Source organism: Siphateles boraxobius, unplaced genomic scaffold (assembly GCF_051911475.1).
Source record: "Siphateles boraxobius isolate OS27281-9 unplaced genomic scaffold, OSU_SipBor_1 1, whole genome shotgun sequence".
Taxonomy (NCBI): domain Eukaryota; kingdom Metazoa; phylum Chordata; class Actinopteri; order Cypriniformes; family Leuciscidae; genus Siphateles; species Siphateles boraxobius.
Window position 1 is genome coordinate 26,024,359 of NW_027508699.1, and position 26,171 is coordinate 26,050,529.

At 36.3% G+C, this 26,171-nt stretch overlaps 1 protein-coding gene across 3 annotated transcripts; it reads left to right on the forward strand.

The window, feature by feature from the left end:
* The first annotated feature begins 9,893 nt into the window (after positions 1-9,893).
* Positions 9,894-24,974, forward strand: kif2c (kinesin family member 2C). Of its 3 annotated transcripts, XM_077231611.1 has the most exons (22): positions 9,894-10,083; positions 10,667-10,761; positions 10,915-11,037; positions 11,251-11,305; positions 11,407-11,439; positions 12,008-12,139; positions 12,338-12,442; positions 12,551-12,642; positions 13,040-13,135; positions 13,212-13,266; positions 13,353-13,515; positions 13,826-13,916; positions 13,992-14,055; positions 14,140-14,231; positions 14,479-14,621; positions 15,568-15,772; positions 21,562-21,672; positions 21,789-21,856; positions 21,955-22,045; positions 22,755-22,829; positions 23,053-23,146; positions 23,908-24,974. In XM_077231611.1, exons 1-22 carry the CDS (start codon positions 10,023-10,025, stop codon positions 23,970-23,972), a joined length of 2,109 nt encoding a protein of 702 aa, XP_077087726.1. In that variant the 5' UTR covers positions 9,894-10,022; the 3' UTR covers positions 23,973-24,974. The 3 variants fall into 3 exon arrangements, with proteins under 3 accessions (XP_077087726.1, XP_077087737.1, XP_077087745.1); XM_077231622.1 differs by lacking the exon at positions 11,407-11,439; XM_077231630.1 differs by lacking the exons at positions 9,894-10,083; positions 10,667-10,761; positions 11,407-11,439 and having other exon boundaries at positions 11,032-11,046; positions 11,259-11,305.
* The last annotated feature ends 1,197 nt before the right edge of the window (positions 24,975-26,171 follow it).

Genomic DNA, 26,171 nt, shown 5'->3' on the forward strand with positions numbered 1-26,171 from the left:
TTTTCACTTTTTGTTTTTGCCAACTTTCCTTTGCCACCCACCAGTTGTCTTCACAGAATGTTTCTTTTGAATGTTTCAAACACTGTGACAAAACCTCTGTTTAATCTGTCAGTGTGGTTCCCATTTTTTCAACAACAAAAAAAATTGGAAAACAAATGTGGCCTTTCATGATTACAGAAAGGGACTAAGACGAGATTAAGATGCATTACATCACTCGATTCAGTCCAGCAGTTAAGGAGAGTTCTTCTCTGTGTACGTCTATGTTCATGAGCAGCTCTGGCTCAAGCCCCAGTGATTTTCACTGAACTCAGACTGATGAGTGGGTGGAGGAGACGGCAATGTCATCTCGTGAACAATGTTTGATTTGACAAAACTCGAAAAAAAAAAGATGGATAACTACCATACACACCACAAAAGATTCCAGGCCTCCTTCTGCTAAGCTTACACCAATGTACCATTTTGTAAAACAAATGACTTCACATTACAGCTATACATTACAATTTAAATAAACATGATGATTTAAACAAGAGAATATACACACATATACACTCACCTAAAGGATTATTAGGAACACCTATTCAATTTCTCATTAATGCAATTATCTAATCAACCAATCACATGGCAGTTGCTTCAATGCATTTAGGGGTGTGGTCCTGGTCAAGACAATCTCCTGAACTCCAAACTGAATGTCAGAATGGGAAAGAAAGGTGATATAAGCAATTTTGAGCGTGGCATGGTTGTTGGTGCCAGACGGGCCGGTCTGAGTATTTCACAATCTGCTCAGTTACTGGGATTTTCACGCACAACCATTTCTATGGTTTACAAAGAATGGTGTAAAAAGGGAAAAACATCCAGTATGCGGCAGTCCTGTGGGCGAAAATGGCTTGTTGATGCTAGAGGTCAGAGGAGAATGGGCCGACTGATTCAAGCTGATAGAAGAGCAACTTTGACTGAAATAACCACTCGTTACAACCGAGGTATGCAGCAAAGCATTTGTGATGCCACAACACGCACAACCTTGAGGCGGATGGGCTACAACAGCAGAAGACCCCACCGGGTACCACTCATCTCCACTACAAATAGGAAAAAGAGGCTACAATTTGCAAGAGCTCACCAAAATTGGACAGTTGAAGAAAAATGTTGCCTGGTCTGATGAGTCTCGATTTCTGTTGAGAAATTCAGATGGTAGAGTCAGAATTTGGTGTAAACAGAATGAGAACATGGATCCATCATGCCTTGTTACCACTGTGCAGGCTGGTGGTGATGGTGTAATGGTGTTGGGGATGTTTTCTTGGCACACTTTAGGCCTCTTAGTGCCAATTGGGCATCGTTTAAATGCCACGGCCTACCTGAGCATTGTTTCTGACCATGTCCATCCCTTTATGGCCACCATGTACCCATCCTCAGATGGCTACTTCCAGCAGGATAATGCACCATGTCACAAAGCTCGAATCATTTCAAATTGGTTTCTTGAACATGATAATGAGTTCACTGTACTAAAATGGTCCCCACAGTCACCAGATCTCAACCCAATAGAGCATCTTTGGGATGTGGTGGAACGGGAGCTTCGTGCCATGGATGTGCATCCCACAAATCTCCATCAACTGCAAGATGCTATCCAATCAATATGGGCCAACATTTCTAAAGAATACTTTCAGCACCTTGTTGAATCAATGCCACGTAGAATTATGGCAGTTCTGAGGGCGAAAGGGGGTCAAACACAGTATTAGTACGGTGTTCCTAATAATCCTTTAGGTGAGGGTATATACAACAGCTTTTTAAATGTTACTGACTAATTTGGACAAAAAATACGATTTTGTAATTATTTACTCACATGTCATTCCAACCCTGTATGACTTGTCCAACCCTGTCTTATTCTTTTGGAAAAATCAATGTCCATTCTGCTATTTTCCATTCAGTGAAAATGAAATAAAATCATACAATGACATGAAGGCAAGTACAGTAGATTATAACAGAACTAGAGCTCAACGATTAATCATTAAAATATTATTCCTAAATGACAACGATTTGCCTGGGTCTATAACACCTTTGAAAAGGACAGCAAACTTTCTGATCTGCGTTGGCGCTGCGGCTGCCGCTGACCCATAGAAAGCAGCTTTCATGTAGTTATGAAACAGCTTCACAAACAGTCTTCTCAACCCCACAGTATCATTATTTCTGTGTTACAAATATTCATATTATCACTGAAGTACTGCGATAAAAGTTTATAGTTTGAATATAAACACTGATGTATACAGAAGCAATCAAAATAGGGCAAATCACTTTTTGAAAGTAACTTGACGCTTCAAATAATGATTGAATCGATTACATTGTTAATTATCAAGTGACAGAAGTGACTTTTAAAAAATGTATTTGTCATTGAATCATTCATTCAGGAGCTTTATTCAAAAACGCTGATTCATCCAATGAAACAAATGATGAGTGAATCATTGAATCATTCATTCATTCAAACCATTTTTTTAAACTATAGGTGACTAACTCCCACCTTCCAGTTCAATTATCTACCTCATGCTTGACAAATAAATTACTGTAAAATCAAATATAGAAAACCTTAAAGGGGTCATGAACTGCATGGTTTTATTGTTTCATAATGTTTCTTGGGGTGAACATAATGTTAGTATGATTTTTACTTCAGAAATTGTCATAATTTAGAAATAAAAGGCATTTCTTAGCTTGATTTTAGCCCTCTGATTTGAACGCTCTGTTTGAAGGGGCATGTCTGCTGGGAGATTCAGTGTAAACACTTACTGCTGTGATTGGCTAACAGCTTTGCATATGAAATAGCTAGCTAGGGCCCGAGCACCGATGGTGAGAGGACCCTATTGTCTTTTCTCCGTTTATTATTATATTACATGTGGAACTCTCTCGAAAACTTTCAGCATTTTTTTACTATTACTGCTCTCAATGTTAACTTCTCGTGAAAAGTGATAATTATAGCAATTCAATTAGATCTATGCCATTATTAAGATCGTGGCATCAAAGGTTGCAGTGATGAGCATTGCAGCCGATCACAGATATGTATGCAGCGATCTCATCATTGCAACTCGATTTCTGCATACAAACCAACGAATGCTTTCATCATAACTAACAGTGCAAATACAATGTAAACAAGAAATTCGTTGAGTGAGTTTTGGCGCGAGTCCAGAACTCAGTGATAAATGTGCTGTTTGATTGACAGCTCCAGCGTGCGCTGTTTGATTGACAGCTACAGGCTAAAGCTATTGTAAACGGAGAGTTCTTTGATCGCTTTCTATATATAATTCAATCAGTTAAAATAACAGATTATTTGCACCCTACTAAGAGAAACAATGTGAAGTTGACCGTTTCATCACTGGTTGGATTTGCTGACAGGAGAACATCTAACTGTAGCTACATGAATCATTACATGATTACATCAGAAATCACTGGTCACAGATTAGGCATTAGAATGAACATGGTTACTTACATGTTGTTGCAATACTGTCAAGTCCATATCGTAAAAGTCTGCGCTGAGTTTGCGGACTAATTTACCAAAGAATCCAGTGAAATGCACCGAATACGAAAAAATAATGTTCAACTGAGACATTCAAATTGTTGAAAATAAATATTTCTAGCATTAGGATCCTTCTGAAGGTAATGTTATTTTTACTCCAGTGAGTGACCCTGTTCTTCTCTCTTCCCCATCTCACTAACGCCAGTGGGCGGGGCCTATGTTGATTTTCTTCTTGCAAAGGCGGTCTTTGACTACCTTATTACGTCATAAAGAGGCACATTCCAGGATGAGTCGTTCGCTGGGCTTGGTAACAATAAAAGCTGATTTTGGACTAACAAAGAAGTTTTCAGTTCTTATAATATGATGACCTCTTATATGTCAAAAGCTCAAGGAAAATTGGATTTCTCAGTTCATGACCCCTTTAGCAATTTTTATGATGACACCTATGCTTTGCCACCGAGTTAGACTACTGAATAAGCAACAGAAATCATTGACACTATAATGAAAACCATGCACATCCCAAGCTGTGTGTGTTTGTATCAGCACACAGCATGTAAGTGTATATGTGACGTTATTGTGTGTGAGAGGCGAGGGTAATTATCCTGTATGCACGCATTCTGTGGTGAAGGAGGGTGGGACGGCTCGAATGTTGCCTTGTAATCAGGCGGTACGTCTACGTTTTAAGTTACCTCATTGTCTTCCCAAAATAGGCGAGCACAGCGGATGGGCAATCGCAGAGGTGGAACCTCAAATAACAAGATGCTGTTTCTTTCAAGCTTGATGAAGTTTTTCCAAGCTCAGAGCATGCCTGTTATTTTCCTCTGATTTATGAATCATGAGAATGTACAGCCGCCCTATGAACACTGCAGATGATATACATTTAAAGAACAAGTCAAATATACAGTGGGGTCCAAACGTCTTGGAAATGTGTTTAGGGAATAAAAAACGTGATGTACATAAATTTTTTTCCCACTATTTCTAGGTTACTAATCAAACGGAGAAGGTGACCATGTGAACATTAATGCACACTTTGAATTATTCGTGCTGGAAAAAATGATCATCAAGTTTTACACAATGCAGTTCATTTAGCTCAATTGCCGCTGTCATCAAAACAAATCAAACCATCTTCTGGAATCAACATTGACACTTGGAGCCAGACATCTCTTAATGAAGGAAAAAGAGAAGGCACATAAATGTTTCCCTTTTTATTTATGGTAAGATTTCGAGAAATGGCTACTACTGTATAAGCACTGAAATTACTTCAAAGACGTTTTCCTTGCTGATTATGGAGATCCATCAGTCTGTGTTAGTAATTTATGCATTTGTTTATTTAGTTTTCATGAGCGTATGTTCTCTTTTCATCAATGTTCACATGCAATCCCCACAGGGGCCCACAACTTCTTATCCCGTGCCACCGTCCTAATGTAATATGAGCAGCATATGGTTCTGTAAATGCCCACCCCACAAATGGAAATTCTAAGCATGATTTATGTTGGCAACTGCGATAAAACATCTCTTATTATTCATTGACCGATTCCATGATAGTTATGCTACATTGGCATTTTTATATCAATCCCCTCACCCCACATCTCCAAATGTCTGTTCTATCTGCAGTCACTGCCTCTACTTGCAAATGTAAAAAAAAAAAAAATTGTCATCTGTTTCTCATCTGTGTGAGCAAATGGCTTTTCTGTAGACGCAAGTTAGTTTTCACAATGTTCTGGCAATGTCTGCAAAGTATATAGGTTTTTTTCCTTGCATAAATGTGATTCCAGTGGCAGACATTGAACATAAGTAGAGCAATTATGAAATGGGAACTGCAATTCAAAGGATTTTTTTCATATTGACGATATATTTTAGTTTAATGTGTAGTTAAATGAAAATGAGCTTCAATACGAACTAAGCTTAATCGATAGCTTTTGTAGCATAATGTTGATTACCAGCAAAAAATATTTTGACCTGTCCCATTTTCTTAAAAAAATATATATATATATATATTTTTGTTAAAAAAAGGTTACGGTGAGGCAATTTTTTGAGGATTTAAAAGCAAAAGTGAGAATCTTAATTATATTACATTTTTGTTGTCTGTTAAAACGTGTATTTGAGCTGTAAAATTGTTTAAATCATAATTATTTTAGTTGTTTAAGGGGTTTCAATGCCATGGCAACAAAGTTGTAAAAGTTATATATAACTAGGTTGATAGGGGATTTTGTTCCAAACTAAAATCATGTTAACACACATATTGTTTAAATCTTGTAGCTACACTATTAAAACAGTAAGTATTTTAACCTTTATGGACTGGTCCCATTACTTCCATTTTGGTGCCTCAATTACAACAAAATTAAGTTGTTTCAACAATTTGATGAGAAACTTGAAAAAAAACTAAACAAAAGTAATTTTAGACTTTTAGTTTGACTTGACCTATTTTAAAGTATTTTGTTCACATATCAATCAAACTGTGCTGCCGAACTGGTAATTCCTTCTAAACAAATCATGTCTGACGCACATAATATTACAAAATGAGCTGTGAGCTCCACTGGGAACAACCCTTCAGTCTAGAAGCATGATGGAGCAGAATACAGGAGATATCAGTCATAAATGTCTGCTATGATGTAAGAACCACACACAGTGTTGTGAGGGTCACTATATCTGCAGTGTCAAATAAACTGTCCTTATGATATTGTATACGTCTCTCAGATTTCAGTAGCTTGACGACAGCCCATGGTAACCTTGATGTTTTATGCAGCACAATTTGCTATATGATAAAGATACCTGTTTTTACTATCACAGTAGATTGCGAATGTGCTTTTCCCATCCCCTACAGGAGGGCAAGGCCAGAATCCTGTTTCTACTTCATCGATTTTAATGTGGCAGAAACTTTTTGCCTAGTACAGTTCATAAACGTTCAAATCTGCCAAGTCCTCCATGTATGTTGCTTTTATTTTAATTGTTAACAATGCTTTACTTACTGCAATTTTGTACAGTGCTTGTTTTAGCAGCTTGTTAGTTGAGATATATGCTGATGGATATGATTTCCCAAAACATACTCGAAACTAAAAATAGCTTTTTCTTTAAAACGTTAGGCCAAACACAGAGACGGGGCCATCGGTGTGGAACAAAAAAGAACAACAACTTACCCAAAGGTTCAGTTCTCGCAGTAGATGGGATGTGCGTGGAAATAAAGAGACAAAATTAAGGGAACATATATTTATATAATATGGGGACGCATTTTGAATTTAAAGAAATTACTGATACTGATTGTCTATATGAAAGGATATAATTACTATGGAAGTGAACAGCTAAGCAGAGGATGTGTACAAGGACAAGTGCAGTCATTTCACTAGATGAAAACTCTTATGATGTGAAATCAATATGAAAGAACAACCTGATTTCCTCTGTGGCTTGGGATTATGTAAAAGGGCACGGCCAGGCTTTTTTATCCGTGTTACATAAAATTGAACGTGAGCAGTCTTGAAACTGTGATCAAAGGAATAAGGGAAGGATTAATCACTTTGAGTGTTTGCCATGATTTCATCAGGGATGGGTTGTGAATACACCTGAATACAATATGTAAATCAAAGAGGAACAGATCCTTATTCTTTCGTGCCTGGTTCGAACACAATCTTCCCTCCCAGGAATTTTCAGGAAAAGGGTATACTATACAGCAATGGCACGAGTTGGTTTACCGGTCACTTTCTTTTACAGACTAAATTAGTTTCTGTTTAGCTCAATAGTCCCTCTAGTGGTATTTATTGGTATTTAGTTTAAAAAATACAATAACTTTGAACGGACATAAATAATTATCTACATGTAGGCTATCTGTAGATGAACATCTATCAAAATATACAAAAATTTTAAGAAAGAGACTTTTTTTACTTTTACTATATTTTTATTTTATGCATTACTAATACATTATTACATTTTTTCTTTATTCCATATTTAAAATATATATGCATTTTTACATAAAAAATATACTTGAGTAATATATATATATATATATATATATATATATATATATATATATATATATATATATTTGTACCATCTTTTTTAGAAACTGATTAATTTGAGAGGGCATCATTCTCATTAAATCTGAATAATATTCAGTAGCTTTCTGTTAATTAGTTTTATTTTAACATTTTATTTTTTAATCTTCATTCTTACATGCCCTCTCCTATCAGATTTTCTTGTAGTAGGCTAAATAGTGCAATTTTAATTGCAAGTAAATGAGGATAAATGAACATTAATATTTATTTCCTCAGAACCTGCAGTTGTATGTACTTATTGTGATCAGTGTGTGCTGTTTAAACACTTAAGTATTTAGTTCTAAATATATTGAAACAACAATTACAGCTAACAGCTAGGTAGTTCTAAATGCATTAAACGCTGAAGAATTATAATCTACATTAAACCAAAATCCCCCTATAATACTTAACAAAAAGTACCTTCAAAGGAAAGCAAGTTCAAATATATGTTATATGTACATTAAAGTACCGGTAAGTGGAAATTCAGCAAGTAGAAAAAAGGTAGAGAAAAAAGATGCAATAACTGTTTTCCTTGGGTTAATAGACGATCACGATTTCAAAAGGACTACCAGAATATGAAAAATTAGGTGGCATAATAGCAGAAAATTTAGTTTGATCATTTGTGACATTTTCTTTTAATCTATATATGATGAATGAGTCTATTTCGTAAATCCTTTCCTGGCACAGATTGTGTTTGTTCATGCATTTTTAGTTTCTTACGTCTTTGTGAGGCAATATTCTTTTATGAACTTTAACAATCAGAACGTATTTACAAATCTATAGCATTAGTCTTAGCTACAAACAGTTAAACAACGATTATATAAAGGAATCAAGAATAACAGCCAAAAAAGTGAACATCCAGAAGACTTCAATGTGAGGTAATGGTAAAAACACTCACGGTGCAGCAACAAACTCTAACAAGACTGTGTTGTCCTGTGTCCATTCAAAATCACAACTGTCACCTGTAAGCAGTAAAGTGTTTTTCAACCTCAAAATTTAATTTATTTTACAATAATTCAAATAATACAAATAATGTCTAAACTGTGGTTTAAAGAACACATTTTTCACTTGCGTTTAAAGGTTGGCTCAATCTTTTTTTTTTTGCACTACCTGATTTGGCAAAAGCAAACGTTACCGGAGCCACTGTAGAAATGCTACATTGTTGTACATATATATATATATATATATATATATATATATATATATATATATATATATGTGTGTGTGTGTGTGTGTGTGTGTGTGTGTGTGTGTGTGTGTGTGTGTGTGTGTGTGTGTGTGTGTGTGTGTGTGTGTATATAACCTTTTAAGAAGGAAACTTTTAATGAGCTTGCTAAAAAAATAATCACCACAGAAAAAAGTAACTAATTTTCTTCAAAGAATATTGAGCTTAATATTAAGTTATACTAAATAACTTATTGTTTTTCCAACTACAAAAAAATCTTGAACATAGGAAATTAGGCTAAATTTTATATTCATAGACAACACCACAAAAAATGTTTATGGTCCATTGTTCCATGACAGCTGAACTTGACCCAATATAATCTTGCATAGCTGTAAAATAATAATATTAAATAATAATAAACTAATAAAACTAATAATAAATAGTTTATACATAATTATTCTATCAAATATACAAAATAAATAAATGTTACTATAATAGAAATATAAAATGTAGGCCTATAATAAATATTATAATACAATGTATTTTCGTGTACTTAGGCTAATTGATATAAAAAATAGCATACGCATTAATTTGTGAGTTTAGTATTCAGTAACTTATATCAGAATCTTACACTTTACAGTCCAGTAACTTTTACTAACAAAAAATATTTTAACTATAAGACAAGTGATATAATGGAATTTCAAACGCTATCTGTTAGCTACTGAAAATTACATAACAGCTTCTTAATGAAAACAATAATTGAGATAATCTAAGAAACGTTGTTTTGCACTGTTTACACTGTATCCGTAGCCTGTTTGTGTGATTTGTTCTTTTGTATTAATTCCATGACTTTTCTGTAGTAAAAGTGAAATTTACTTTGTGCCTTTTTATTACTTGACACCATATTCCAAGACACTGGCTTTTAACGTCTCATTTCCATGAGTTTATCAGTAAATTCGCTTTTGCTGTATTTGTATTACTTACTTGCTAACATATTCCAAAAGGCACTGGCTTTTAACGCCTCATTTCCATGACGGTTTGGTTGTACATTTGAAGTTTTTTTTAATGTAGCAGGTTCCCATGTGGTGCCAGCAGCTAGAGTGTGAGACTACTCTAAGATCTTATTGGTGCATTGAAATGCCAGTCATTTTTTTTTAGCGTGCTCTGGTTGGTCCAAACGAAGCACCACCTACATAAATAATCCAATAACTTCCGCTGACGAATTTTGAATGCAGAGCGGTTAATGTTGGTTTACGAAAAGTAAGGGCCAAGTGGCTGAAAAATACTCAATTAAAATCTGAGCTTTAGAGAGGTCGAAAATAACAAACCATATCCTGAGATGGATCCTGCATTGGCGAAACTACTTATTGGGCTCGCAGTCAATATAAGTCGTAGTGATGGTAAGATGCTTATTTGCTAGCAGCTAATGTTAATCTTTTACAAGCACAAACTGCATCATCAAATCAGTTAATGATGTAAAACCAAGCAAAATCAGATTAAAGTTAGCATAATGCTTAGCGATGCTACATTGATTGTAGCGAGAGGTTTCTAAAGATTGAAAATTACACAGAAACACTAAAAGAGAAATTCTAACGCAAACTTTTGTCACAATGTGTAAAGAATGCAAACAGCGACCTGTAATTTTTTCTTGTGCTCCCATGTCATGTAGGATAAGATTGCCACGGAAACATACACATTCTAGTTGTCTGGGATTGTTTATTAAAGGGATAATTCACCAAAAAAAGAAAATTCTGTAATTTACTCTTGTTGTTATAACTCATGTTATTCCAAACCTAAATTACTTAACGTTATTTTATTTTATTAAACAAAAAGAGATTTTATACTGAATGACTTCTTCTGTCACAATTTATTGTAACTTATGGAGGGAAAAAAAGATGCAATTTTTTTGCACCAATGAGGAAAGTCTCAAAGTTCAACCAAAAAAATGCTGTTTCTTTATGGCACTGTTTCCCATAAATGCAGGAAGAATACACAGCGCCACTGTGAAGACTGCCAACACCACTAAAGCCACAGTCAATGTGGAATGGGCTGAGAAAGGCATGACTAAAGGAAAAGAGGTTGGTACTTAATTTGTCATAATATATGACTTTTTTCACTGTATAGAACAGTTAATACATTGACCACTGTGCAGTTGTTGGTATTTGCACTTGTACAGCTAATGCTCTAGGATGTTTTTGGCTAACTAGACTATTAAATCGATTGTACTCTAGGTTGACATGGATGAACTTAAGCAACTCAATGCTGACCTTATGCAACACCTTCAACCATGTCTTCAAGAGGAACCAGAGCCCACCGCGGCCCCTATCGCTGCACCCGAGACAAAAATGGCAAAAGTGAGTTCTGTACTCTTATCCTCAAATTCTATGCATATGGGACAACATAAACAGTACTGTATTTTAAGCACATTCATGCACATGCTGTGTCTGAAATCTCACTCATTTGTTATTTATTCTAAACTAAAAACACATCATCTTTAAATCTGATTTCATTTTTCTATGCACAATTGACTGCTTAGTCATTTACACAGTTCTTTATGTATGCTTCAGAACATCAGAGCATCAGAGCTTCTTTCAAGGTCATCAAGAATACCTACTTCTGAACGTAAGTTATATTATTTATTGTTTCCAGTAGGTGTACTCAAATTCATAGTTTGTCTCCTGACCTGCATCACTGTAATCTTATGGTGGGTTTCCTATTTGAAGCTGCTCCTCAGGATTGTCCATCTGAAGAGTCAGGTTTGCATCAAGTGCATGCTCTCTTGTGCCCTCCAATCACACTCACTCAAGGCTGAATTGAACTTCTCATTAGACTTAATCAGGGTGTCTCTTCCCACTTCTGTCCACATGGTCTTTTCTACAAATGATCTACTTATCAAAAATAGGACATGCTGTAAATTCCTGTCTCTGTCAGTCCAGAAAGATCACATATGGCAGAGATGCATTAGTTATAGCAGCGATCAATACACTGGCTGATGGCTTTTCACTTTTGGGTTTCATGTAGCAAAGACTGTTCTTTTAATCATTTTATAAGTTTATTTCTATAATGTCTGCACATTGTCAGATACTTTGAGGGTGAAGAAATTGTTGTCCAATGTTGTTGCTGATAAATGCAATCATGACAAACGGATTGGAGATTCAGGTATTGTCCATAGGATTGCCTTTGGATTTAGTGGCAGTGTTGATAATGTGAAGCTCTTTGTTCTACTTAGGAAATCTCTTTATTTCTGCTTTGGTGTGACTAAAAATAAATAAATTACACTGAATTGCAGAGACCTCGTATAAGATATATTTTTGTCCCTTTCAGCCTTTAGAAGAATGACCACACGTCAGACGTGTTTGTTCCGACTGCCTGCCCCTCCACCTGTGGTCTTGGCAACGGCTGCAGAAGAAGTTCTCTCTCAGGATCTTCCCACATCTACGATCCCTAAACCTTCAGGTCTGTCTCTACATCGACATGATATTAAGATATGTAGTCAAGTTACAGGTTGTGTTGGATTGGCATGAACTGATATTGATTGGTAACTGATGTGAGGTGACTGTCACATCCATACAGTTCACTTGTGCTGTCAGCTTGGAGACTCAAAATTATTGTTAAAACATCTTTTACAAAACATTTAACCATCTGGATTGGCAGGCTACCAGAGGAGACTTGTTTCAAAGCCAGCTTCTCCTCTGCTACCAACCATTGAGGCTATATGTGAGAGTGAGGCTTCCAAATGTGCCCCCATGGGTCCACCCAGTATGTACTGTTTTGAATTTGTCAAGCATGCTTTGACATCATGGATATGGTGGCTATTAACATTTACAGCACTCATAGCACTGCACTGTTGTAATTGTAATCTTTTAGGCCATCGCATGTCTCAAATATCGGAAATGAACAAGGTTGCAAACAAACGGTTGTCGCTTGCTAAAAATCCTGAAGCACAAAAGAGAGGAAAGGTACCGTATTTAATCCAGATATATAGTTTTAAGTCCTTTTCAAAAGAAGTCTGACTTTTTTGCTCAACTTTTTTTGTGGTCATTATTACTATTACTTAATTACTGAACCATTCAGATATTATTATTTTTCCCTGCATTGGACTTTCATTGTGAATACTAGTATAAAAAAATGTTTGCTAATTTACTTCAGAATATACAATTATTTTCAACTTTCAGTTCTTTTATTTTTAGACATAAAATAGAGTAATTACGTTATTATTTTATTTATTGGTATTATCAATTTACGGTTTCTTTTTGTTTTTTTACTTTTCTGTTGTTTTGGTCTCAGGCTTGTAGTCTTGAAGGGGAAATGTGCAAAAATGTATTTGAATTTCTCTTTTCACAATTTTGTTTCTAGTTTGGAGACACAAGTCGCCCTAATAAGCACTTTTACCAGATGATTGAAGATTACAGAGAGACCCTGGAGAAAGTACCCATGTCCTTGTCCGATCCTGTGAGTTAATGAGCATATTATAATATTAATATCTATTCTTTCATATAATTTTAACACAGTGCTTTTTTTTTTTTAGGTCAAACCTCACAGAATATGTGTCTGCGTTCGCAAACGTCCTCTGAATAAAAAGGGTAGGTTGCTGATATGACCTCTCCAATTGACTCTTGATTAAATTGTTTGTTTGGGTGATTTTCATGTATTTCTCTTTTGTGTTCAGAGTTGGCAAAGAAAGAGATTGATGTGGTCACAGTACCTGGTAAAGGAACCCTGCTGTTGCACGAGCCCAAGCAGAAAGTGGATCTGACCAAGTACCTGGAGAATCAGACCTTCCATTTTGATTACTCGTTCGATGAAGACACCACTAATGACTTGATTTACAGGTAGCTGATTATTTTGAATTTCTTCTTGGTATTTATTTATTATTTATTTATTACCATGTTAATTACCATGTGTGAACATGGCAAGTATTGTTTATTCAAGAATTAGTTCACATCTGTGTCGTTCCAAACCTGTATGTCTTTCTTCCAAGAAACCCGAATCATGCTTTGTATTTACATGGAATAAGAATTACTAGTTAAAACTTTGTATTTCACATAAATAATGGCAGAGTTTATATTTTTGGGGATATGCCAATTTTAACAATTTTTAACCTACACAATATATTCAAATGGTTATGAATTTAACTTTTAGGTTCAGCGCTAAACCTCTGGTTAAGACCATTTTCGAAGGTGGTATGGCAACTTGCTTTGCATATGGCCAAACAGGCAGTGGAAAAACTCATGTAAGTTGTTTGCTTTAAAAAAATGATCCAAAACTGTCCAAAACCATGTTGTTGATCTTGAGGCATTCTTTACAGACTATGGGTGGAGACTTCACTGGAAAGAGCCAAAACAGCTCTAAAGGGATTTACGCCCTGGCAGGTGATTGTAACTGTCAAATATACTTTACATACTGTTATGTTTATCCATGTTCACTCAATATTAATCTGTCTGCATACTTCACAGCACAGGACGTATTTACCCTCCTAAAGCAAAAGCGATATGCTGATATGGACCTTTGCCCATATGTCACCTTTTTTGAGATCTACAATGGCAAGGTTTGCACATATTGTGTTACATGTTTCCAAAACATTTCTGTGATGTCTTGTTGATGGCTGATTGTGTTTGCTACTGCAAATAAACCTCAAATTTCCAAATGATGAATGTACTTTTAATGCTCAATTAAACAAGTGGGGTAAATCAAATAATTATTATTTGATTTACTGCTGATTTTATTTTTAGATTTGTGGTTGCAAGCATAAAGTTCTTGTTCAGGTATGATGATGAACATTTTGTGCACTGCAGGTGTTTGACTTGCTGAATAAGAAAGCAAAATTGCGTGTTTTGGAGGATGATAAGCAGCAGGTCAACATAGTTGGCCTGCACGAAGTTCCTGTGTCGTCTGTTGATGATGTCATCAAGATGATTGAGAAGGGAAGTGCATGCAGGTAAATATTAAAGAAAACCCTTTAATGGTCATGTTTATGCTGCAGCTCTTATATCTCACCAGTGTTATTTTAACATCATTGTGTTACGCTGTGGTTATATATTGTATTGACAACTCGTCACTTAAATATTTAGCATCTTATATTCTACGTTTCTGTCAAGTTTTTGTCAGCATTTAAAAAAATATATCAATTCTTATGATCCTTGTGTTCTATAGAGGAATGTTTGACAGACCCAGTCTAGACATATAAATGGATAGGAGCACAAAAGAGTTCTTAAGAGTCCGCTTACAGCACGGAACTCTGTATGTCTGCAATCTCTGCGTGGTAACAGCTGACAGACCGTTATCCAGATAACTTTTAAAAGTTCCTACAAAATGTTTAAAATACCAGAATATCAATTGATGTCCTTGTGATTTTTATCCTATCTTGAAGTATGACCAAGCGTTAAGTCAATGTATTAGTGCTTCACAATACACACCGTTTCCAAGCAGCTTTACAGAATTACTTTAATGTTAGGACTATAATGCCTTCGTGTTCTAGGGCTGGCCAATGTATAACAATGATATATAATAGATCATCTGGATTTAGATGTACCTATATAGTTTTTATAGTGTTGTCTAGCTGATCACAGGCATTGCTTTATACATTTCTGCGGTGTAGATAAATGTCAGGAACCCCGATTTCTGGCCACATGGCAGTGTCCATGGACCACTGGTTAGTTGTAAGGAACACTCCAACTTCCTTCAATTTAAGAATTCCTATTGTTTTACTCTCATTTTTGCTGTTTCTCCTATTAAATCCAGTCATGTTGCAGGATGTTTTGCCAATCATTCTGGCTAAGGGGGTTTTATGATGGGAAAGTGACATCAATACAATGCATCTATTATTTCAGTTTCAGATAATTAGTTAAACAATAACACTATCTCTCTCTCTCTCTCTATACCAGAACGTCTGGCCAAACGTTTGCAAATGCCAGCTCATCGCGTTCACATGCGGTTTTGCAAGTAATCCTAAGGCAGCGGAATTTCCTCCATGGGAAGTTCTCTCTGGTGGACCTTGCTGGTAACGAACGTGGCACTGATGTCAGCAGTAATGATCGGCACACCATAGTGGAGACTGCGGAGATCAACCGCAGCCTGCTGGCTTTGAAGGTGCATAGTCTACTTCAGACTGATCGACCAAATAGGTTCATTTTAATACACACATTTTTATTCTATTTGTCAATATGAAAGGGTCAATTTTGGACTCTTTATCAAATTACATTATTTAAAAAAAATCTAACGCTTTTAAACTGTGTAAACCATCTGAGCAATGTTCATAGATGTCAACTTAGGGTTTTATCTAGACTTTGTCATTAACACTAGAGCGTGTGCAGCAAACCGCCAATCACATAGAACATTGTGCGTCAGTTTAAGTTCTTGCTAGAGAGCTGGCGCAATTCACCTATCTGCTGAAGATTGAGATTATAAAAATAAAAAAAATACTGCTGCAGCAAAAGTTTGAGAAGGCAGCTGAAAGAAAATATCTTGACTACCAATGCAGGTGAATCAACTGAATTTTATTCATTTATATAGGTTTGCAAAGCTCAAAAGAAAACGTGTAAACTTTATCTGTCTAAAATTTTACATTAATCTTGTATTTATCTTTTCAAATACAAAGTTTAATATGAATTATCAATTCATATAATTATTTGAATATGTATTATGAATAGACTCTTTTCACAGTCTGTGACGTGTTTTAACGGTCATCAGCATCGTAAATCCGGCAAGGGTATTTTTTATATTTTCTTTTTTTAAATGGACAGACACATTTATAATACTATGGCCTGGTTTCACAGACATGTTTTACGCCTAGTCCCAGACTAAAATGCATGTTTGAGCTGCTTTAACTGAAAGCAACTTGCACTGACATATCTTATGTCAGTGTCATTTTTGTCTCAAGATGCACACCAGTAATGTGTTTTTCTAATCCAATCCAATCCACTTTATTTCTATAGCACATTTTATAAACAGGAAGTTTCCAAAGTGCTGCACAGAAGATTCAAACATACAGATCAATTAACATACAATAAAAACAAAATTACAAAATAAGAACATCTTAATCCTAAAATACAGTAAAACAATAAAAGACATCAGAGGACCACACAACTCACGCGGAGTTAAAAGCCAAGGAATACAAGTGTGTCTTTAGACGAGACTTAAAACTCTCAACTGTTGAGGCAGTCCGAACATGTAGGGGCAGAGCGTTCCAAAGTTTTGGTCCCACCACAGAAAAAGCCCTGTCCCTTCGAGTTTTGAGTCTTGTCTTGGGAACCGCAAGCTGGAGCTGGCCCTCCGACCTCAGTGACCTCGCTGGCGCATAAATTTGAATGAGGTTCGCTATATATGTTGGGGCCAGTCCATTTACAGCTTTAAAAACAAACAATAAAATCTTAAAATCAATCCTTAAACGAACAGGAAGCCAGTGCAATGAGGCGAGATTTGGAGTTATATGTGTGCGCTTTTTGGTTCCTGTTAAAAGTCGTGCTGCAGAATTTTGGACTAACTGGAAGCGTGAAAGTGCGTTATGATTTATACCGGTATAGAGTGCATTACAGTAGTCTAATCGAGAAGAAACAAAAGCATGTGTTGCTTGTTCAAAACTGTTAAAAGACAAAAACGGTTTAACTTTAGCTAAAAGGCGAAGATAAACAAATAAATGCAGTTGTGAAATCTAGTTATCAAATTTAAAATCACTGTCTATTTTAACTCCCAGATTTGTTATAACAGGATGTACAAAATCATTTAGGCGGCCCAAATCTCTCATGGGGTTTGTGGGGCCAAAATGCATGATCTCGGTTTTACTCATTTAATCTTAAAACATTTTGTGCTAACCATGCTTTGACATAATTTAAACAGTCAAGTAGAGATGTCAGGAAGCTGCCTTCATGCTTTCTGATTGGCAAATAAATTTATCAGTCAAATTTAGTAAATTCTGATTTAGTAAATTCGAGAGCAATATCTTCTGGGATAATTTTCAACAAGATAGGACATAATAGACTTACACAGGTGTCCGCTACAACAGCTAGTGCGTCAAGGCTACGTACCTGTATCTCGCAGTCATCATATAATTTGCGCAAAGCGCTCACATCAGTTGCTCGATTTTATGGGAGTCATGTTCTGTAACTTATTCATATGATCATTAATCACTAGATCTTTACGACAAAATCGGGTTTTAAGCAGGTCAATGGCAGTGTCATAATTAATATTAGACAAAGCGAGTCCTGACACTGCACTCGCTGCAGTGCTGGTCAAAAATGATTTCAAATAACTGAATTTATCAGTCTTGCTCAAACGTTCATTATCATGGATGGTTGTTTCGTACTGACACCAAAATCCTTGCCACTCACATATCTCCCCAGAAAATTTCGGAATGACTAACGTGGGAAGTTTGACTGTCTCTTCTATATGGTCCAGATCCAGTTCCATGCTCACTCTGTCCAGACTGGCTTTCTACTTCCATGCGCAATGCGCGTTTCACTCTTGTTCTCCTCACACTTATTGCATCCATATACTCCATTGCTATAGTTATCTCATCTTCCTAATCCTCTTCTTCAGTTACTGCTTCAACATTTTTGTCATGTTCTATGGGAATTTTTCTTTATCTTTCAACTGATAAAGTAATTCCTATAGTTTCGCAAAAAATGGTTCTTCTTTGTCCAACTCACCATCAATTTTCTGATTGTTTTGACGTTGCAGTTCGCATCACTCCCCGCTTTATCTTCAATTGCTTTAAATACGCTGAATCCATGACTTAAGTTCGAATTCCCCACGCAGCTTCTTTCAAACAATTCTTTACTCCCGTTCAGTCTTTTCCCCCTTTTTCTTCATAAATTATATCATTAGAATCCCGGGTTTCGGCACCAGTTGTTGTTTACAAGGAAAGATTTCGACCAGAAGAGTTCTTGATGCTTGACTTTTCTATATTCTCTATTACTTTACAACTCTAAGTTGTGTGGGGAATGGGGATAATTGCAGTATGGTTTCTCCTTGTGCCTTCCATGTGTTCCACATCATAGTTCCTTTATCCTAGGAACTCCAACGAACCACGCCCACTACAACAGGTTATGTCCATATATGGAAACGTACGTCACACAAACCCCTAGGTAGAGGGAGCGTCTCCATTTGTAAATAAAAATAGGCTGCAACAACAATTGATTAGGGACATGCAATATAGCCATAACATCAGCATAAAGATGATAGGAAATGCCATGTTTTTTTAAAATTAGTCCCAGTGGAAGGAGGTAAATTGCAAATAGAATAGGACCAAGAATTGATCCCTGAGGGACCCCACAGTTAAGAGGCAAAGTTGATGAGATAGTCGCCCGTTTTAACAGAGTAGCATCTCTCAAAAAATAAGAATGAAACCATTTTAGGGCAATCCCCCTGACTCCCACACAGTTTTCCATACGAGATAAAAGAATTGTGTGGTCAACTGTGTCAAAAGCAGCAGTGAGATCTAAAAGCACTAAAATGGCTGAATCACCAGAATCTGTCATTAAAAACAGGTCATTTAAAACCTTTAAAGGTTCAGACTCAGTGCTATGAAATGCTTTAAAACCTGACTGAACAATATCTAAAGTGCCATGTGCTTCCATAAAAGACTATAGCTGCATCAATACACATTTTTCCAAAATTTGATAAAGGAAGTTTTGAAATGGGGCGATAGTTTGAAACATTCGTGGAATCAAGTCCAACTTTCTTAATTAGTGGCTCAATCACTGCTTTTTTACAAAATGCATGCACGACTCCAGAAGACAGACTACTATTTATAATTTCTTCAACATGAGAGCCAATCGTTTCCCACACATCCTTAAAAAGGCGTGAAGGGACAGGGTCCATGGGGGATGTGGAGGGTTTAATTTGAGAAACGATCTTTGTAAGAGATGGTAGTGAAACTAACTCAAACTGACAAAAAATACCAGAGCAATGCATGTTTAAAGAGAAGTTAAGAAAAGAGGGTGATATATTGGCTCTGATATTTGAAACATTACTATTAAAAAATTCCAAAAATGTCTCACAGATATCAGGTGAAAATTCAATAGAGGTGGATTGTGGAGGGTTCAATACAGACCCAATGATTTTAAAAAGAACACGTGGATTGTTGACATTGAGAAACTATTTCTGAAAAATATTGTATTTGTTTAACTTTAACAATTTTTTGATATTTTCTCCAACTCTCCTGTAAAATCTGATAACACCTGAAGCCCATCCTTTTTCCACCGGCCCTTCTACACTCGTCTGGCTGCGCTTGTGGCTTCACAGTGCCGTGGCTCAGACTTTGGTCTAGGGCGCATAGGTCCTATTGGAGCTACAGTGTCCAGGACCTCAGAACAGGTGGATAAAAACATTACTTGGTTGCTTTAAGGCAGCGGAGTCGCCGTTTGCATGCACATGTGTAATAAAAAGAGAAAAAACACAAGGAAGTGTCGAGCTTCAGAGTGCGGCTATAACGCACGGGAGCGGGTGTTTTAACTAGCTCGTTAAAAACAAATTCAAACATGACAGGACAATGATCTGAAAAAATAGCATCAAACACTAATACATTATCAATAGGCAACCCATAGGACAGTACAAGATCCAGTAAATGCTCATGTATTTGTGTAGATCCTGCAACATGTTGACTTAAATTTAAAACCATCAATCAAATCTAAAAACTCTTTCGCCATAGCCTTTTGAAGGGCAGCAAACGTGTACATTAAAATCTTATCATAATTCGTCCTTACAACTGCAATAAAATCTGAAAAGTCCTTTATTAAGTCATGATTATGCTTTGGCGGCCGGTATATCACCGTGCACAAAACAGGATTTTGCGCACCCAGTTCAAAGCAACTTGGCTCAAATGAAGTAAAAGCCATCGACAATGGCTTACAATGTAACTGACTCTTTAATATTGTGGCAATACCTCCTCCACGTCCAGTCGTACGCGGTGTATTAATAAAAGTACACTCGGGAGGTAGCAGTTCCGAGAAGGCAGTGGACTCACCCAGATGAATCCATGTTTCCGTAATAAAGAATAAATCCAGTGAATGCGTATTGAAGAAGTCCTTTAAAATAAATGACTTGTTCATCACGGATCTTGCATTTACAAGTGCACACCTGGTTGAAGCCTGGACGCGGTTTGCTGACGAAGCTACCCTGCTCAGTGGAGTGAACCCTGGTTGTCTTCAGCCGCTTAGACGCAGTCGGCGATGGCGCACAGCAAGATGCTCATCCAGTTTACCGACAACAGGGACCAAACAGCTGCCAGCAGGAGCGAAGATGAGTCAGTGGTCCTAATGATACTCAGTAAAAATAGTATAAAACTTGTAACAGTCAGGATAGCAAAACGGCGAGCCAGCCACGCCGGCGCCATCTTGTTTCGGCGTCAGAAGTACATTTATAAAAGCTACTTAAATTTCCTAATTGAACTAAGGCCTAATCCTGGCTCAATCTAAGCCCTGTCTCTGAAACCAGGCCTATACTTTGTAGTATAATACTGTAGTATAATACTGTACTTTAGCATTAACTCGTTTTTTTCTTGTAATTTAATGCAGTTTTGCGGGTGTTTCTAATACAGTGGGAGTGACTGTATAATTTACATCTTTCTCTTCTGACTGCCGTTATCAATCTCTTTTTTTTTTTTTTGAAAGTTTTGAAAACAGTATTGTGGTGTTTTCTTTTTGCTTTTTGAGCAAATGGGAACACAATGTTTGCTCGAACTAATCTCAAACTCACCTGGGTAGCAACTGAATCTGGCTTCATGTAACAAGCCTTTGTTGATTATAGCTTTTGTTTGCTGCTCCATTATATTGCAAGAAACTAGTTTGTTCCCAGTTGTTTCACCATTCATACAAACACAAAAGTAATTGGCAGTTACAGAATTTGAATGCAACTTTTTCATGTCTTACCTGACTTTTCAGGAATGTATCCGCTCTCTGGGTCAAAACAGTGAGCATATCCCATTCAGGATGAGCAAACTCACCCATGTGCTACGGGACTCCTTCATTGGAGAAAATTCAAGGACCTGTATGGTAAGTGATTTATTATTAATTTTCTTTTTTCTTTCAGCAACCCTCTTTTTAGAGATTGCTTTTAATACTGTTATTTATTGTAACATTAATCTCCTTTTCCATTTTGTCTGTTATAGATCGCAATGATATCACCTGGTATGGGCTCTTGTGAATACACTCTGAATACACTACGTTATGCAAACAGGTACTTTTTTGTCTTCATCTATTTGAATTTGGGTTGCTTCTGACTGACCTCTGGTGGTGTGATTTAGTATTACAGTCCGTTTTGTGTGTTTCTGACAGGGTAAAGGAATTGAATGGCATGTCCAAGGGAGCTTCAGTGGAGAATGGTACACACCTAGATATTTCTGAGGAGGGAAACTCATCAGAGGAGGTAAGTGAATCACGCCGTGCATGTTAATTTTAAGTGTCAGGACTTTCCTTTCATCTACAAATCGTATTGAATTTGATTTAAATTTTTTTTGAAATGGTTGAATGGTTGCATTTATTTGAATGCCAAGTCACTGAATTTGACAATTTTGAACCAGTTTATTGTATTTCAGCAATTCATAATTTACGACTAGTTATTTCAATTTGTTTGATTTATAAACAAAAGTAGTGTTAAAGTTGTGATGAATTGGAATTGGCAAATATTGTGACATACTTCTGAGTGAAAAGGATTATCGAAAAAAAAATGTAGGATGAGAACTTGGTTCTATCCTTTGGTTCTAATTTGGTAGGAGGCAGATCAGAATGTGAGTGCGGTCAAATGTAAGAAAGTGGGAGAGAACTAATTGACAAGTTTGGTATATGTCATCAGAGAAGATCATGTTATGGCTTCATGTTTCTTATTTAAGGTATAAAAAAATTAAACTTAGGCATGGATGAATCGTTCACTATAAGATCAGTAAGATGCATTTTGAAAATAGGTGAATTTCATGCATTAAATGGGTCTCAAAAACATTAAACTCGGCATGTTTCTATTTAGATGAGTGTAGCATGTCACAGCTTGACATTCATGTTTATATACATGCATGTTTGATTGATTTATAGGAATGTGGTGCAAAAATTGCTCAAACCCCCCAAATGTACTTATTTTTCAGGAGTCTATTGTCCCAGCATTTGAGGCTATATCACAAGTGTCGAATATGGAGGAGAGGTTTTTTGAAGATTTGAAGGTTTGTAGCTTTCTGGATGTCTATTGTGTAAACGCACTTGCTCTGAGTGAGGGATAGTTAGGTTTAAAACAAAGCCGCCCAAAGTTACAAAACTCACCATAGCAGTGAGATTAAAAAAAGGCTCATTTTCTATTTGTTACCCCTGAATGTATTTCTTCAGACATTAGTTATTTTAACTGCTCTGAGACCTTTGAGTCATTTCTGTTTCTCATTCCTTTTCCAGGGGTGCAGTGAGATTGCCAAATCCATGGAACATCCCTCGTTTGATATTTTAGCAAATTTACCAGAGATTGATGCATTTATGAGGAAACTGCAAGGTATTTCATTTTTATCCAAACAGAGACGTGCACTCAAAAACCTTGACCCAAAACTTTAGAATGGGAAAGTCTCTTATGCTAACCAAGGCTGCCTTTACACAATATTTCTGTTTTTACTGAAATTAAGAATAATGTTCCAGCTGTTTTCTAATGTAATGTTATTTATTCTTGTGATGGCAAAGCCTAATTTCAAGCAGCCATTATCCAAGTCTTCAATGTCCTATAATCTTTCAGAAATCATTGTAATATGCTGATTTGGTGCTCAAAATTACGTCTTATTAAAGGGATAGTTCACCCAAAAATGAAAATTCTGTCAGTAATTACTCACCCTCATGTTGTTCCAACATCGTAAGACCTTGGTTAGTGTGGGTGAGTAATTGCTGACAGAATTTTCATTTTTGGGTGAACTACCCCTTTAATGCTGTTAACAGTTGTGCTGATTTATATATATATATATATATATATATTAGTGTGTGTGTAAAAAAAAAAAGGTTGCACCTTCTTTGAGGTTGAAATCTTTAATTATAGAGACATTATAAATGTCTTTTACTGTCACTGTGGAACAACTTAATGCTTCCTTGCTAAAGTGTTCAATTATTTTCTTTTTTTTAAATACCATTCAAACTTTTGTGAACGGAAATGTATGTTTTATTTAAGGAAAAAATATTTTCCATGAAGGTCACTAGAGCATTCTACACCAGCGCACAGAATATATAACTGTTATAATTACAGCATTGAAATAGTTTTTCTTGTTGTTGTAGAGTCTTACCAGGGTTTGAGATCAGCTATTGAAGAAGAACAGAGGGTCAGGATGTCACCAACCTAATCTAAGATGAGATTCAGCTGCGAACAACTGCAAAGAAACCTCTTAGAAAAGCTAATGCAATTTCAATTTGTTCTCTTAATAATCTTATCTGCGATCTGGCTAGAGATAGATCAAGTGTTTGTTTGTTTTTTATGTATATGCTTTAATTGTTTGTGTGTACTGAATAAAGGTTCCCTCATCTTGGATCTTTTGTAAATCTCATTTTGAATGCTGTCTTGGTTTTTCAAAGCAATCTTCATGAATCATCAGCTCTTGTGCTTATTTTTGTGCATTTGGATTCTAACTTGTTTCACATCACATTGAAACTGCTTTTCTTTTCTTTCTTTTTTTTTTCGGATCACCAAAAGGAGACCCTTCCCATCATCCCCACACAAAAACCCCCAGCCTTGACCTCCAAATCGCCACTATAAACAAGCCACAAACAGTGTATACACTTGCCCTGCAAGCCCAAGCTGACACATGACAAATCAAAGGCCTAATAAACAGCTCACACTGAACAGTTTACCTCAAAGGATGAAAATATACAAAATCGGCCTGTGAGTGGGTGGCCCCGCATCTCCGTGTGAGGCCTAGAAGCTCAACAGCTTCCTCTGAGCTCTTTGGGTGGCATTTCCCACCCCCTCCCAAACTATTTACCCCATACTGTGTAAATGCATATATCTGTGCTTGCATATATTGCACCAAAATTGTGAATACAAGTTAAATGTGTATCTTGTTCAATCAATACATTTGATGTATACATACTGTTGCACTCCTTTTACAAGACAGTTCATTGTTTAATGCTTAGTAAATGATTGTCATTCTCTGTATCTAATTATCAGTGAATCATTTCTGTCCAGCTTTTTTGGAGGGTTATGTGTGCATGTGTAAAACCTGTTTCAACAAAAAATGTAGAAACCAATTGTTCTGAATGTATATGTTAACATGTCAACTTAAGTTATGTTGTTGTGAACTAATTAATTGGTTGGAATATTTTCTATGGATTAAATCTTTTTGTTCAAACCTTTTTAGTCTGTTTTAATCTTGCATGACTAGGGACTTGGAGGTTCACCTCAGAAAAACTGAGACCTTGATTACAATTGGATCCTTCACTGGTTTTAACAGACTGAAATGGTTTTGATTCAGTTTTGCATTGAGTCTTTGGATGTATCTAGCCAGCTTCTGAAACAACATGCTTAGAATAGCAAAAAGACCACTGGCTTGCTACAAACATTGTTTCTTCGGTTTGGTTATCCACCATGCATTTTAAAAAAGACCAGAGAGCTGAAGGAGCTTTTGCTGGGATTTTCGATTTGGAAATGTGTTTCATGCGAGGCCGAGTCTTGTATCTGTTGGCCCTGAGTCTGTTTGACTCTGCTCTCTGGATTCCAGCTGTCCACATGAATATTTTCTCAGTGTGGAGAAAATTGGCAGTGGCTGATGCTCAGTTCCCATCACCTCCACAGACTAAATAAACAGACAAACCACCCAGCGAGCCCATCGGAGGACCATGCAGAACAACCTCTGTTTTTCTTTTCCTCCTGGCCCCTTTCTTTCTTCTCTGTGATTCTGTGGCTCTGGATTGTCTGTGAATGGATCTGGTTGGGGAAAGTGTCCATCAACGTCGCCAGGCCTGTGGCAGGGCTGCCTAAATGTGTTATGGTGCTTGGAGATGAGCCTTTCCATAAACATGCACACATATTACACCATTCCCCCACCCCCCATACAAGCAGTCTATAATGTGATACAGGCTATGTGTGTATTTTGTACAACCGAATATTACGGTGTTGTTTAACTTTCCCTTCAGTGAGCTAATAATCGAAAACCACTGAGACTGTCTTAATTCGGTTCATTACAAAGAACCAGTTCAAAAGAATGATTTGTGCAAAATTTCATCTTACTAAATCAGTGAAAAATGACTTAATGTTAATCTAAATGTTCCTCACACAAATATATAGTTTGGCTTAAGAATATACTCAACAAATCGTACCTTAATTGTACTTTAGTGGGTTTATTATCTTATTTTTGCAGCTGGATGCGTATATAGAAAAGATCTGCATGAAGATTCTTCAGAAATAATTATTTAATTGTTGAACAGGAAAAATAAATGGGTTTGGAGCTACATGATTGTGTCATTTCATCAACACATTTAAAATGATTTGAATGCAACATGAATAGTAACATTTCATGAGTGTAATAACCTGACGCAAGTTTTGACTT